The following is a 16,416-nucleotide window of genomic DNA, read 5'->3' as shown; positions in this document are numbered from 1 at the left end:
TGCAAGCTACAGGTATGACCAATTAAAAAAAAAATTTACATAAGTAATAAAAGGTCATTGAAGGAAAAAGTAGAAAATGATATATAACCAAGAAAAATAAATAAGTTCCCTGACATCCAAATCTTTCCCCCTATTAACTTATACATATTTCACTTTTTAAAGTCACAACTAAAGTCCCCAAACCCAGCCCCTGAAAAATCCTAGCTGGCAACCATACCGGGATGGGTCAAGTGACCATGAACGTTGGTAACAAAGAGACACAAGGGGCTCTACGGAGCTTTCCTCCTCGCCCACACCCCTCAGTCCATCCCCCTCCCCCTCCCCCCCACCACCTCCTCCTGCTCCAAAAGATACCTGCTCATTGACAGTCAGAGATGAGTCTGGCCCGGCTCCAGGATCCATGGTCACTTGTCAGGGTTGGGTGGGGGCTGGCCCACACCTACACATTCTGCAGGGTGAGATGAGATGGGAAAAGCAAAGGCTGATGTGACAATGTAAGACAATTTCCATATCATCTCAGAAAGTCAGAAATAGAATGGTAGGAAGAGAGAGAAGCTAAGTTCTCTTGGGTATGTGTAGAAGTGAAGGAAATAGGATTCTAAGGATTTTAAAATTAAAATGTCTGACTTCCTACAGCACCCTAGGACAACCTACACTCAGGAGGAGCCAGGGTAACAAGAGGAATGCGGGGTGGGGGGGTGGGGGGGTGGGCAGACGTCTGTCCCTGGGAGTTCCCCAGTCCAATGGGAAAGAGCAGACCCCGCAGAACCCAAAGTGACTTTGACCCAGACACTCAGAACCAGACACAAGTAAGGAGCACTCTGGGTGTCAGAGCAATTCTCAGGGGAGGGGTCTGAGCAGACTGCCCCGGAAGAGATGGCAAAATAGGAATAAACTGAAACAGTTGTCTCAGACTTTAATGCGCCTGGAACACATTAAAACTGCAGACTCCCCCACCCCGATTTTCCCAGACCAAACATCTCCAGGGAGTCTGATTCAGTAGGTGGGTCCCTCAGGGGTTTCTGTGGCAGTGGCCCAAGAACCACACTGCCCTTTAACATGGGAGGCAGGACAACATACCAGATGGGGGAGCAGCTGCCACATGCAGTGAGCAGTGAGAGAAGACCTTACGAGAACAAACAGCCTGGCTGGAGCCACTAACCACAGTCACAAGAAATAAAGGTAATGACCAGGACAACTAGTTTCAGACTGAAATAGAGAAGAAGCAACTCACATTCTTATTCTGAGTGCCCACTGTGCCAAGCATTTTATGGAACACTAATCCACGTACTACTCACGCCAGCTGGGGTATGGGAACATTAGCGTCACCATGCCACAGATGAGGATGCTCAGCTCGGAGAAGTGCTCTAGATTCCTCAGCTTTCTCTTCCTCCTCCTTTTCTACCCCTGGGTTTGTTTCATTGGGCTTCCTTTTGTTGTTGTTATTTGAGGTAAAATTCACATGACATCCAATTAAATGTACACCTCGATGGAATTCAGTACATTTATAGTACATTTACAGTGTTGTGTAACCATCACCACTATTTAGCTCCACAGCATTTTCATCCTCCAAAAGGAAATTCCATGCCCATTAGCAGTTACTCCCTTTTCATGCCCTTGGCAACCATGAATCTGCTTTCTCTCTTTGGATTTGCCTGTTCTCAATATTTCATATGGGCTTTCCTGATGACTCAGTTGGTAAAGAATCTGCCTACAATGAAGAGACCTGGGTTCAATTCCAGGGTTGGGAAGATTCCCTGGAGAATGGAATGGTTACCCACTCCAGTATTCTTCCCTGGAGAATTCTATGGACAGAGGACCTTAGTGGGCTACAGTCCATAGTCATAATGACTCAGACACAACTGAGAGACGAACACTAATATTTCATATATTAATAAATGGAATCATTTGATATGGGGCCTTTTTGTGTCTGGCTTCTTTTACTTTGCAGAATATTTTCAAGGTTTATCTGTAGCATGTATTGACGCTTCATTTCTTTACACAGCTGGATAAAATTTCATCGCATACACTCTTTCACTCTCCAGGGAAGGCAGAGGCACAGGTAAACCAAGACTTCCTTTCCAAGGTGGAAAGTCCATCAGACTCAGCTGTGACTTTACCCAGCACTCTACAGGTCTATGCCAACCCACCACCTCCCCAAACGAATAGTTCAAGAAAATAACCTAAGTGCAACACTTAAAGGGTAACTAAGGAAAACAAGATCTTCATTTAATTCTCATAAATAAATGGAGTGGTAAAGCATCTCAAAGTCGAGAATGAAAAAAACAATCAGATCTTTTCAGAGAAGACAGCATCCTTAGCAAAAGAAAAACTGTTTGGAATTTTAAGAAAATTTTAAACATACAGTGAGTTAGAAGAAAGTTTATATTTGAAAAATACTTTAAAGAATATTGATGCAGAACTTCCCTGGTGATCCAGTGATTAAGACTCTGCACTTCCAGTCTGGGGTGGCAGGGGGAGACAGGTGCAGGTTGGATCCCTGGTCAGGGAACTAAGATCCCATATGCCACACGGCGCGACCAAAAACAAACAAAAAATGATGAACGTGAATCTAAATCACTGGATACTGGGTTATGCAAGGTCCTCCAAAACGATTTTGTGAATGAGAATCTTTCCAAACAAGGATTAAATGAAGAAAAAGCCAAATCGGCCAATTCTGTGAAACAGATTCCAGAGAACTTCAGAGGGTAAAACTAAAAATATATCACTCAAAGAATGGCCTGTCCCAGTTACAGTTGTTAATAAGGAAGCAGACACTGTAGCTAGATGTTGCTCTGTGAGGGGCAATCAACTAAGTCCCAAATGGACAAGAAATTGAATCTCACCTAGTTGATAGATCATTGTGGGTAAGATGATAAATTGCTCCAGTGTAACAGAAATGAAGATGAATTCATAAGAGTTTCATTCATAATTCTTTCTCCAGAGAATTTCTAAGAATGACAACATAATAAAAAAGATACTTGCACATTTTAAAGAGATGGTATAAGCCACTAGAGCTTAGAGAAAGGTATCCTGATGAACACCAATTTATGAAGATTGTTATCATCCAAATACAAATCAAGTTCTAAAATAAGGTTTCAGTATTTTGGAGAAATCTGCCAAAGGAAACATTTAAATAAATATGTGAAAAATTTAAATAGCAATTAAAAAATAATTTGGACAATTTTGGAAGTCAGTTTCAATACATTGTTCTGTTTATTGTGGTAAAAAAAAAGTTTTACTGTAAATGTTAAAAAACAGTCCAACCTTATAAATGTCTAAACTTAAATGGGTCTAAAAGTGCTGGCCTCTCTTGTTTTATGACTCTTGTTTTCATCCACTTATCACATATTTCCATCTGGATAGTCTAGCACATAATTAAACTCATATGTGAAAAAAAAAATCCCACAGTGTGGATATGCCATATTTTGTTTATTCAGTCATCCGCTGATGGATATTTTGGTTGTTTCTACCTTTCTGCTACTGTGAATAGCGCATCTATGAATCTTTGCATAAGAGTTTTTCTTGGAACACCTGTTTTCAATTTGGGGGTATATACCTAGGAGTGCAACTGCTGGCTGACCCCAGGGGTTTCACTCCAGTGACTGTAGCAAATAGCACATCTGGATGGCCTGCCTCCTTTGAGCTCATGATATCATGTAGTGTCCACAGCCTGACAGCAATGAAGAGAGACGATCACCTGTCAGTTTGAGAGAAGGGGCTCCTATGACTACCCCAGAAGTAGAACCCCGGTGCATATATAGATCACAGCAGAGCTGCTTTGGTTAAAGCTGGGACAGGAGCCAGTGCCCAGCCACAGCATGCCCCTTTGCCTTTTTTCTCCAGTGAGTTGAGTTTGAAAAATACTTGAATCAAACCTGGCAAGGCTAACAGATGGCTCACTTGTCCCTGGCTTTCCTGTGCTAGCATCTAAAAACACAGGTGCCTTGGAAAGACGATAAAAAAGTAGGTACTGAGGCATTTGTCTCCAACCCCAAAATCCAGAGGTCCAGGACCATCCAGGACTCTCAGTGGCAGAAAAACTGAGTTAGAGGACCTGGTTCTATTTATCATTCTCCTTTAGGAACTGCTTTGGGCTTAAGGTAATCTTCCAAGACACCCAGGAGGAGCAATGACATCTAAAACAAATCAGAACCCCCTAGAATAGCCAGAGATCCTATAAGAAAAATCCTGAAATGCTTTGGCCTTTGTTTATTCAATAAATACTTCAGTGGCCACTATGTGCTGGGCATTGGGACACAGTGAGGAAAAAGCATGTTCCCCAGCTTTGTTAAGAAGTCAAAAGTCTAATATGGGCATCGAGGAAATAAAAAGATAACGACAATATAGTATGTTTAAGCGTCATGGTGGATGCATAGAGATGGCAGAAGATACACTGAAGGGATATCTAATGCACTTTTATGTGGTCCTTTGCCCCTTGTTCCAGGGTGGCATGTGTTTCAGACATAAAATGTGATAGTACATGAAGCATCTGGTGACATGTAGAGGAAAATGGAATTTGTTGTATGAGATTCAGACTTTTAATGCAGACTCATCTCTGTGATTTTAATCACTTTATATATATTTAATGTGGTTGAGGTTTCCAAGAGGTAAAGTACCTCTCACTGTAGTCATTTTTTTTTGGCGGGGGGGTGGAGAGTATTCTGCATGGATTAAAGGAATGAGTTTAACTGGTATTTAATTGAAAGTCACATTTGTTATGGGAAATTACCTTTCAAATTTTTGACATAATCCTCTCACATGAGATTGTTTGTTGACATCAGCATCTCCAGCTCTATATCACTTCTATATTTAAATTGTGCACCAACTTACCTCCTGCAGGGCTGCCATCTAAAAAGGTCACAAGGACAGGAAGCAGGAGATTAGTACAGACTGGTAGTTGGAGTTGAGCCGGATCATCCAGACAAGCATGGTTTCCTGAGGTGGTCTTACCCAGCCTGTCAGCCACCAGCTGAGACCTCACCTGGGAACTTCAAACTCATATAATCCAACTACCTACTGATTGCTTACAAGATCTTATACTTAACATATTCAAAATCAAACTCCTGATTTGCACCCCAAACCAGCTCCACCTGCCTGCAGCCTTCCCCATCTCAGCAAATGGCAGCTTCATCCTTCCAGATGCTCAGGTTGAAAACCTTGTTGTCATCCTTGCCTTTGCTCTTATATTTCCATCTATATTGATTTCTTCAAATCCTGTTGGCTCTCCCTTCCAGTGCACCCAGAATCCCTCCACTTCTTATGACTTCCATCATGGTCCATGCAGTTGTACCTGATGCAAAGGAACACAAGATGACATCCCCTCTTGCATGCAAGCATCATCTGCTCTGTTCTTAAACCATCAATCTTCGGGTGGGTTGCTACAGCTTTCAAGTTTTCATTTGCTTGATGGATTTTCTGTATGTTCTCCCACCCTTCTCCATTTCTGGCCCCAGGACATAGATTTCCCTTCCCATCTGCTGAAAAGTAATCATTATTAATGATTAATAAAAATACTATTAATGATTAATAAAAAACTGTTAATCATTATTAATAGTTTGTTGGTCCTGGGATCAACGATAATGGAACAGAAGATTAAAAAAAAAGTATGTGTGTGTATAACTGAGTCACTTTGCTGTACAGCAGAAATTAATAATTATAAATCAACTATACTTCAATTTAAAAATAAATTAAAAAAATAGTTTATTGGGACCCAGCCCCTTTATGCATTGTACTACACTGAGCACTCTTTCGGAGAAGGCAATGGCAAGCCACTCCAGTACTCTTGCCTAGAAAATCCCATGGATGGAGGAGCCTGGTAGGCTGCAGTCCATGGGGTCGTTAAGGGTCGGATACAACTGAGCGACTTCACTTTCACTTTTCACTTTCACACATTGGAGAAGGAAATGGCAGCCCACTCCGGTGTTCTTGTCTGGAGAATCCCAGGGACGGGGGAGCCTGGTGGGCTTCCGTCTATGGGGTCACACAGAGTCGGACACAACTGAAGTGACTTAGCAGCAGCAGCAGCAGAGCACTTTTTGGAGCCAGACTTTTGGGTTCATAATCTCAGCTTTGATATTCCTTAGCTGTGGGACTTCGGGCAAATTATTTAACCTCTCTGCCTCGGTTTCCTCATCTGTAAAAATGAGAGTAATGGCAACTACTTCATAGGGCCATTATGAAGACTGAATAAATTAATGTGTGTAAAAAGCTCAGATCAACGGCTGGCACAGTAAGTGCTCAGAGGATGGTAGCTACTATAAAAAGTTACATATTCTCCAGGCAAGAATGCTGGAGTGGGCAGCCATTCCCTTCTCCAGGGGATCTTCCTGACTCGGATATTGAACCTGGGTCTCCTACACTGCAGGCAGATTCTTTACCATCTCAGCCACCAAGGAAGCCCTTACAAATATTATCTCATTCAAATTTAGTAGAGCAGTTAGGAACCTAGGTTTGGTAACTGAGGTCTTTATGCCTCAGTTACCATATTTGAAACGGGAATAATTAGGCATTGTAGCAAATTGTGTAAAGGTTCAATAAATATGAACTGTATTCAATTTCGATACCAGCCCCATGAGGCCACAGAGCAAACACATAGTAAAGCTTGACCACCTGTGTGACAAGTGGGCAGATTACTTCCGTTTTTTTCAGGGATAAATAATAAGAGAGCTTATCTTGGAATTACTGTATAAAGCACAAATAACAATTAGCTATTACAATCCCCATTTTTATTGAAGAGAAAGTTGATGATCAAAGAGAGATAATGGAATAGACTTAGGAGAAAAACCTAGATCAAATCCCAGCTTGGTCATGAAATAGCTGTGCTATCCTGGGCAAATGACTGAATCTCTTTGAAGTTTAAGTTCCTTATCTTTAAAATGCTAATTAAATGAGCAAGCTTTATGGGGTTGTTATAATGGTGATATGAGATTAGGGCTTCCCTGGTGGCTCAGACAGTAAAGAATCAGCCAGCAATGTGGGAGACCCAGGTTCAATCCCTGGATCAGGAAGATCCCCTGGAGAAGGGCATGGCAACCCACTCCAGTATTCTTGCCTGGAGAATTCTATGGACAGAGGAGCCTGGTGGACTGCAGTCCATGGGATAGCAAAGAGTAGGACACGACTGAGTGACTAACACTTTCATATTTTCATGAGGTCATGCAAATAAAATGCTTAAACTGTATTCTTACGATGATCCCCATCTTTATCTATAGGAAAATGGAGGTGGAGAGAGGGCAGGTGACTTGCCCAAGGGCACAGTCCATGACCTTCAAACTTCAAGGTCACATCACCTGCCCCAGATTTCTATTCTCCTGACACCACACTAAGACTTCATTCAGGAAATGGGAGGAAGGCTGATGGGGGTTGCTCTGGCCCCCAAGGATCAGGACACACTGGAAAGCGGAAGCTCTCAATTCTGCTCCAAATTGCTCCAGTGGTTAAGACTCTGAGCTTACAACACAGGGAGTGTGGGTTCAATCCCTCTTCAGGGAACTAAGATCCCACATGCCTTGCGGTGTGGCCAAGAAATAAAAATGGGCTTCCCTGGTGGCTTAGATGGTAAAGAATCTGACTGCAACGTAGGAGACCTGGGTTTGATCCCTGGGCTAGGAAGGTCCCCTGGAGAAGGGAATGGCTACCCACTCCAGTATTCTTGCCTGCAGAATTCCATGGACAGAGAAGCCTGGTGGGCTGCAGGCCATGGGGTTACAAAGAGTCGGACATGACTGAGCAACTAACACTTTCACTTTGGGGCTTCCCTGGTGGCTCAGACAGTAAAGAATCTGACTGCAATGTAGGAGACCCAGATTTGATCCCTGGGTTGGGAAGATCCCCTGGAGAAGGGAATGGCAACCCACTCCAGTCTTCTTGCCAGGGAAATTCTATGGACAAAGAAGCCTTGTGGGCTACAGTCCATGGGGTCACAAAGAGCTGGACATGACTGAGTAACTAACACTAATCAATTTACCTCCCCCAACCCCAATTCATGGACAGAGATAAATGACTTGCCAAGCTATTGGCAGACTAGCTAGCCACACACATGGGCCAGAAGGATAGGAAAGGGCAAAAGACAGGAGAGCAGTGAACAAACTTACTTCTTTCCCAACCAACCATTTGTAAATTTTAGACATATATAGTCAAACAGTAAAGACTTGTTTTATAAAGACACATTTAGATTTAGTTTCTCCTCCTGCACCAACCCCCATCCCCTTGTGCCCAAACTTGATTCATCCCAGGCAGGATGAATAGAGGGGGTAAATGTGAAAAATAACAAGAAGTATGTTCCCCTACTAGACTTTAAGGACCAAGAAAGCATATCCACTTACCATCATATCCCAGAGCCTCATAAAATTCCTGGTACACAACAGAGGTTAATGAATACAAGCTAAAAACATAAATTATGATATCAGATCATACCCTTTAGTCTCCTCATATTTCCTACCTTTTCCTCAAAATACACAGCCTATTTCAAATTTCATGCCCTCATTTTCAATACTAGGGCTACTTAAAAATGATTTCAAAGAAGTAGTATTAAGTTCTTAAGAAACCCGGGCACACTCACCCCTTCCTAACGTGCCAGTTCAGCTCCTCATTCCCAAGTCTTCCTTCATTTGGCCAGTTTCTCCTGAGTCCCATTCTCTCTGTGGCCTCATTGACCCTCATTTTGTCACAGAAAGAGCTTGGGGTTTAAAGGCAGAAGACTCAGATTGAGTATTGCCTCTGTTTAAGGTAACACCTCACAGCCTGTTTCCTTACCTGTGAAATGGGGCTAAATTCCAGTGCCGACCTCATGGGCTATTGTTAAATCATTAACATTTATGTAAAGCTTTTGGAACAGGGCCTGGCACACAACAAACACTACTACGTAATTGCTTTAAGTTGAAGTAAAGCACTGTTCTTAATTGTAAAGTGTTATAAAAAAAGTGTAAGATTACTACTATGACTTTATAGTGAGCAAATCTTGGGGAGGGGGGATATGATCTTGTCCCACGTTCCTTCATAATGCAAAGATTCCTTAGAAAAGCAAATTTCTTCTGAGTCATCTCTTAATTGCTAGGTAGTACTTCCAAGAAGAGAATAACCCATCTCCTTCTCTCTCTCTCTGACACACACACACACACACACACAATCACTCTATATTATCTTTTTTTCATGTTTATGATCTGCCTGTCCCCATCCCCATCCCACTCATCAAATTGGAATTAAAACTCCAAGACAGGGCAAATTCTGTCTGTATTGTTCAGAGTTGGCACAGAGTGGACATTTTTGTTGCCCTAATGAACAAATAAATGAAGGTCTACAGCAGATATGCAAAGAAATACCAGATCACAGAAATAATACCCTGAGAAGCTGGACTTCAATCAAAACGAAATACATGGAATTATTCCTCAGAAGGCCCTGCTGGTCAACGGTGGCTGCCTTGGATTACGAAGAAAAGGGAGGTGGGAAATATGTTCATGAACAATTGAAGACCAGCCTTCTACTTTGGGATCAAGGAATCTGAAAGAGCAGATCCTAGCTCTCCGAAAAGAGCTTCTTTCCATTAGCCCAGGCAGGCTTCACAACCGCGTTTTATTTTCCCCCACAGCCGGCTGCAGAGGCTGTTTTGCGAAGATTTGGGGCTTCCAATGACAAATGAGTAGGGGACCTCAACGCGAAAGTGGAGGTTGCAAAGCGCCCTGCGGCTCCCTTGGCCTTGCCAGGTGAGGATGCCCAGGGAGCACATAGCGGGTCCATTATGATGGCTATTTATTAATAATAATATTGTTATTAAATATTTATGAAATACTTGTGCTCGGCTAGACGATGACCCTCCCACCACTCTCCCAGCCTTCCAGCAGCACCAGGTCCCTAACCCCGAGTCCCACCAGTCCTCCCGGTGTATGGTGGTTGGAGAGAATTGTGACAGATGGCTCTGGCCGCCTCATTTGACCTTGACTGCTGGGAACCCAGGCGTCCGGGTGCTCCAGTGGGGCGACAATCCTTTCGCGGTCGCCACGGGGGCTAGGTAAAGAACGTCCCCGTGGTCGGTACCCAACCTGGGCTCCCGGAGCAGAAATGGGGAGGGGCCAGGTCCAAGCTCCCCACGGGGTCCACCTGGCGGCCGCCCCCTCCTCCCCTCGGTCCCCGCGGGCCGGCAGGAAGGCTAGGGCGCGGCCCCCGGGGTCTCCGGCCTCCGGCGAGCGGCCACACGCCATTCAGCTCCCTGAGCTCCCCGCCGCCCCGGCCCAACATCCCGGCGCCCCGGCCCCGCGGCATTTTTTTTCTCTTTATCATAAATATATAAATTATGCTAATTACGGGCATTGCATATTAACCAAACCCGAAACCTCCCCTGCCCGGCCCCCTCCCCCTCTGTGCAAACCCCTCCCCGCCCCGGACCCCGCTACTTACCGGAGCCCGAGCCCGAGCCGCCTTCGCCCCGGGTGCCCGGCGGCCACCGATTAGAGATTCATCTCACAGCTCGGGCCAGGGGGCCGGGGGCCGGGGCCCGGGGGCCGGGGCAGCCGCCACCCGCAGACAAAGAAGCCAGTGCGGCTTGGCTGGTCTCGGCTCGGCCCGGGAGCCGGTCGGGACCCGCCGCCGCCCCCGGGCCCCCAGCCCGGGCTGGCCAGAGCCGAAAGGGACTCGGCGGGCTGCGCCGGGCGGAGGGGGGACGGCTGGGAAGCGAGAAGGGGAAGCAGGGTGGGTGGGGGGGCGGTCAGGTATATATATATTTTTTCTTCCTTTCCCCCCTTCCACGGCCCCCCCTCTTCCCTCCCCCCCCTCGTTTTTTTTCCCTCCTTCTGCTACTTGGATTTTTTTAGCTGCTGCGTCATGAGCATAATTTATGCAAAGAGCTTTGCCGCATGCTGCACCGCGCGCGCCAGCCGCCGGGGGCGGCGGGCTGGGCGGGCCGGCAGGGAAGGGAGGGGATCTGGGGAACCGAGAACGAGCGATGGTGGGGGCACCGCAGCCCCGTGCCACCCCCGCTCTCAGAGGCCCCACAGGCTAGCTCCCCGGACTGGAGTGGAAAGTCGATGGGGCGGGTCACGCAGCCCCGCTCCGAGGAGCATCCTGAGGTCGTTTCATTTTGGAAGGTGCGAGAGTAGGGAGCACAGAAGTCCAAACTGGGGACCCTGTGCCACATTCCCGTCAGCCTAGGGTTGGGGCGGTAGCTCTCAGCGGCCGCCCTGTCCTCTCTAGCTTGGTCAGTTGCCCTGCTCAACGTTGAAAGTCAAGTTCGTGTCCATTCCCAAGTCCCAGACCAGGCCCCCACTGTGAGAAAAGGGAGGGAACTCAGCCAGACCAAAACCACCGCCCAACCAACCTCGGGAGGAGCTGTGCCCGAGCTCCATCTCACCCGGGGGGAGCGGGGTGGGGAGGTGGGAGGCGTGGGGGCCTGGACCCGAAAGCCCCCACATACACACCTCAGTAGCAGCTGTCTAGAGACTAGCTTGCCTGTTTTCTTGACTAAGTAGATGAGGAATTGTAAAAAATAGACAAAGTTCTGTGGCATGGAGAAAAAAAAACAACCCACCAAAACCCAACGTTCTGCTTTGGTGGTGGTGATGTCAGGGAGGGTTTGGTTTAAGAGGCTCCTGAAGGTAGAGGAAGGGATAGAAAGAGGCGCTGTTTGAGGCTGAGGGAAAACGGACCGAGACGTCGTTGGCAAATAAAAGAGGAAGGAGTTGGAAGAACAAAGGGGAAGAGAAAGAATGAGGGAAGAATTGGGGAGGAGGGAGGCTCTGTAAATCCAGCGACTGTGGGTCCCAGCTTTGAGACCTAGAGACAGCCTGCCGTCAGCCTGGGCTGCTTGCCCTCTACCCGGCCTTCTACTGCCCGCTTCCCCCGACCCCAGCCCCAGATGTGGTGGCTTATCCTTTGATGAGGTGAGCATAGACGAGTTAGAGGTAATGTGAGGAGAATGGAAGTGGAGCCCTCAGCCCACCGGAGACTGTTCACCACCCCACACCCCCGACCTCCATGGAAGGACACTGAAAGGCAGGGGTGAGGAGAGGGGAGCAGCACCGAGTGGTAGATCATCTCTGCACACTTTTCCAGAGCCTTACGGGAACTTGGCAGATCTATCAGTAACCCATGGATTCCAAGTTCGAATATTTAGGGTTTAGCCCCTACGCTTCCACTAACAGTTCAGGCAGGTAATTTAACTTCATTACTTACTTTTCTATTACCATTACTTCACGGGATCAAGAAGTTTAACTGTGTGAGCTTGTATGTGAAAGAAACTTGAAGAATTCTAACTGATAGACAATTGTAAGGTGTCATCACGTGTACAGTAGTTTTGATCTGTTTTAACTGGCCTTGTGCAACTGACACATGACAGTATTACAGTTCTTGGAGGTTTTGTTTGGTCTTTTGTCCCTATGGTCCCTCCTCTTTGGCTGTAAATTTCTTGAGAGCACAGATGGTGACAACTCATTTTTGTATTTCCTACTGCTGTTTATGTGAAGAAGAGGCTCAGTATTGCTACTGCGTGTTGTCACATGAAGACAAAAACTCTTAGTCTATGTGACATGGTTTGGTGCTACACACAGACAAACGCATGGATCAGGGACAGTATGAAGAAAGAAACGGATGTGATCAAAGGGGTTCAGGGAGACAAACATGAGAATGGTAATTGTGGTTTTCTTTGGAAAAAGGAAGCCTTAAATTTATATTGTATACGCTTTTGCCTAAATTTTTAATGCTGAACATATATTACTTTTTTGTTGGTCTAAATTCTTTATTTATCGGTTATAACATGCACACAGGAAAGTACACAAACCTTAAATGTACATATTGATGAATTATTTATATATACATAAAATATTTATTTTATCTACACATTACATTATTTACACATATTATTTACATATAAAATAGATTGTATGTCCTTTACATATAATATTTTTATAACAATTGGGGCTTCCCTGGTAGCTCAAACGGTAATGAAGCTGCCTGCAACGAGAGAACCTTGGGCATAATTATAATAATTACATTTTATTATACACACATATATTTTATAAACATATATAAAATCACCACCCACAATATGATATAGAGCATTTCCAACACCTGAGAAGACTCCTCTGTGTTCCTTGGTAAGTAAACTTCCAATTATCACTGTAGATTAATTTTCCTGGTTCTTGAACTTCATCTAAATGGAGTCAGACAGTATGTGTATTCTGTTGTGTCTGGTTTCTGTTACTCAACACATGTTTTTGAGATTCACCCGTGTTGTTGTGTTTAACAGTATTACTTGTTCTTTTATACTGCTGTATACATTCCATTGTATAATTATACCACAATTTATCCATTCTACTATTGATGGGCATTTCAGTAGTTTCTCTTTTTGTCTTTTATGCATAAAAGCTGCTCTAAACATGCTTGTATAAGTCTCTTAATGAATACATGCACTTATTTTTCCTAGGTGAATATTGAGGAGGGGAATTGCTAACTTTTGGGTATCTGTTCAACTTTTTATTGGGTTGGCCAATAAAAAACTTTGGGTTTGGGTTTTCTGTAACATCTTACGGAAACTCGAATGAACTTTTTGGCTAACCCCATAGATACTGCTCCCCTGGTGGCTCAGACATTAAAGAGTCTGCCTGCAGTGCAGGAGACCTGGGTTTGATCCCTGGGTTGGGAAAATCCCCTGGAGAAGGAAATGACTATCCACTCCAGTATTCTTGCCTTGAGAAATTCCGTGGACAGAGGAGTCTGGCAGACTACAGTCCACAGGGTCACAAAGAATAGACACAACTGAGCCACTAACACTTTCAACACAGATACTGCTAAATACTTTCCCAAAATGTCCAAACCACTTTATATCCTTACTAGTAATGATGAGAGTTCTAGTTGTTTAATCCTCACTGATGCTTGAAATACAGTCTTTTTTTTAAATATTGCAATATATGAATTTTGGAATAAGTATACATTTTATAGTCAGAGAAAAAGCCAACAATACAAATATTTCCATGAGTCAGTAGGGAGAAGCTGTCACCAGTGACATGCTATGCCAGAGAAAACTCATCCACAGTATCCTCAGCCCAGCACATTTTCTTTTACTCCTTTGCTCCCACTTCCTATGCCTCTGAGCCTACATTTATTCAAAAAATATTATTGTCTACTAGACTGGATGCTAAGTGTCCAGTGAAAAACAAAACAGCTTTCTTGAAATTTATAGTCTACTGAGGAAACACATGTTAAACAAAAAATAAGCACATAAATATATCATTACATGTGACGATGAAGGAAACCAGAAGGTGATATGAGAAAGAATCACACTTGGGGGGCAGGGAAGGCCTCCCTAAGGAAGTCACATATAAGGCAAAGTTTAAAAGATGGAATAGGGATTTTCCTGATTTTCCAGTGGCTAAGACTGCACTCCCATTGCAGGGGACCTGAGTTCAATTCCTGGTCAGGGAACTAGATCCCACATGCCACAACTAAAGATTCTGCATGCTGCAACTAAGACCCGGTGCAGTCAAATAAATAAATAAATATTTTTAAAAAGTGAAATAGGCAGGAGACCAAAGGAACAACAGAGGTGATAAGACAGGAAAGAACCTGGTGTTCAAGAAACTGGAGCACAGCAAGTGATGGGAAGAACTTCACAAAATGAACTTGGAAAGATAGGCAGGGCCCAAATCAGGAAGCCCTGGCCATATGCACCTCTAATCTTCCCATACAGCTGGGGTTGTTCTTTCCTTGCAAACTCTCCTCAGGATTTATCCCCTCTACGTAGCCTTCTTGAATAATACTGATTTGTTCAAATTAATATTATTATTTTAATCATATCATTGTTTCAACAACGTTGTGAAGTGAAGTTGCTCAGTCGTGTCCGACTCTTTGCGACCCCATGGACTGTAGCCTCCTACAATCCTCGGTCCATGGGATTTTCCAGGCAAGAGTACTGGAGTGGGTTGCCATTTCCTTCTCCAGAGGATCTTCCTGACCCAGGGATCAAACCCAGGTCTTCCCGCACTGTAGGCAGACGCTTTACCGTCTGAGCCACCAGGGAAGTAAAAAACCTCATAATTTGTAGTAAACAGCCCTTTCTTTCTGTTTCCTGAGAATATATTGGTTTACCCAACAGATGTAGGACAGGGCCTGTATTTCCTCTTTTACTTGAGTCTCCTCCAAGTATCAGGGATGCTCTGTTGACAGTAAGAGTCTTCCTTGGCCCTGTACTCTATTCCTAGAAAGCTCTTGGGATCTAAGTAGATAATCCCTAGAATCCTGTTTTGCCTGGTTTGAGGACTGACTCAGTTTCAGATCTTCAAAAGTTGCCCTGGAGCAACCAAATTTTCCCAGGATCCACATATATTTTCCCAGACACCTTCCTTAACTGCCAAGTTAATCTGCCCCTCCTCCTGCCAATCACCAGGTTAAAGGCATCTTTGCTGTTGCTAAGAGAAGGAGGCTTGAGCAGGAGGGAGTGAGTTGAAGGATGATACAGCAGGGAGTCAGGCTGGTCAATGGGAAGAAACCTTTCAGCTGTGAGGGAAGACAGCAATGCAAATACATTTTCAAGTGCTTCTGGGCCAGGTTTTTTTTCCCCCCAACTGTGTTTACCTGATTGTTCTCTGAAAGCTTTTAGGACTTTCTTTTTAAAAAATCTCTGATGTCTTAAATTTTACATCATGGCTTGTAGTTGGCCAGCTTTCATAAAACAAGGAAGCTATTGTTCACCTTGACTGGTTATACCAAAGTCCTTGTGAGGGGAAAAGGACCATCAAAGAGAAGATCCCTGAGTGCTGGTAACAATGCAGGGCTATTTAAAGGTGAGAAGTCAGAGTTCTGAAATACTTGCTTGGCAAGGAGTGTGATTAGGCATGCTCCATTTTTTATAGACTTCCCACCCTGAAATGCATATATTTTATCTATTTACTTTAATTTTAGCAATGATGTAAAATTTTTGCTGGGCTGCTGTCACTCTGACAGATCACCTTACCAGCTCAAAGGGTAAATATGGATTTTTTTCCCCATAATTTTTTTACAGTAACAAGGTGAGGAACATTTTAGCTCATAAATTATTCACCAAACCTCACAGGCATAATAGGCTGTGTGCATATTCATCAGGTTATCATCCATTATTCATAAGAAGTTCACTTCAACTGTTAGAAGAAAATGAGGTTGTTGATTGAAATGCTGAAGAAACGTGGGCTTTTGTTTCCCCCTTCTTCTTTCTCCCATCTAAGTCTGGAAGTTTCCATCAAAAAAATCACATCATAGGGGAAAAATTTTATTCCTGACACGCAGATGTGTAGATAAGAGGAAAAGAAAACTTGGAGTAGGAAATAAGTTGGCAGAATCAACCATCATTCATTTAACTTGGCTAAAGGCCTCTGACTCCTGCTTCCACAGAAACTGTGTCCAGGAAGTGTCCAAAAGGAGTCCCCTTTCTTGCAACAAAGGAGCAGCTTTCGC

At 44.3% G+C, this 16,416-nt stretch overlaps 1 protein-coding gene and 1 pseudogene across 6 annotated transcripts in view; one reads left to right on the top strand and one right to left on the bottom strand.

The window, feature by feature from the left end:
- The window catches only part of POU6F1 (POU class 6 homeobox 1), a 28,716-nt gene extending 18,025 nt beyond the window's left edge, over window positions 1-10,691 (bottom strand). For 2 of the 6 annotated variants that reach the window (XM_088836908.1, XM_055395465.2), the window contains exons 1-2: window positions 10,396-10,691; window positions 355-448 (exon numbers count right to left, since the gene is read on the bottom strand). Coding sequence is in view for 4 of the 6 variants with exons in the window: in XM_055395465.2 (XP_055251440.2) it covers window positions 355-402 (48 nt within the window). In the remaining 2 variants the exon portion in view is untranslated. Of the gene's footprint in view, window positions 1-354; window positions 10,312-10,395 lie in introns of those variants that run through there. The other 4 variants (XM_088836905.1, XM_088836907.1, XM_088836904.1 and 1 more) reach the window with 4 other exon arrangements.
- LOC129535979 (swi5-dependent recombination DNA repair protein 1 homolog pseudogene) lies at window positions 1,084-2,955 on the top strand (annotated as a pseudogene).
- Window positions 10,692-16,416: the final 5,725 nt, after the last annotated feature.

Source organism: Moschus berezovskii, chromosome 6, assembly GCF_049115385.1.
Source record: "Moschus berezovskii isolate FMDL1 chromosome 6, NW_MosBer_1.0, whole genome shotgun sequence".
In the NCBI taxonomy this organism is placed as follows: Eukaryota; Metazoa; Chordata; class Mammalia; order Artiodactyla; family Moschidae; genus Moschus; species Moschus berezovskii.
Note: the sequence above shows the minus strand (reverse complement) of the source record. Positions and strands in the feature narration are given on the sequence as shown.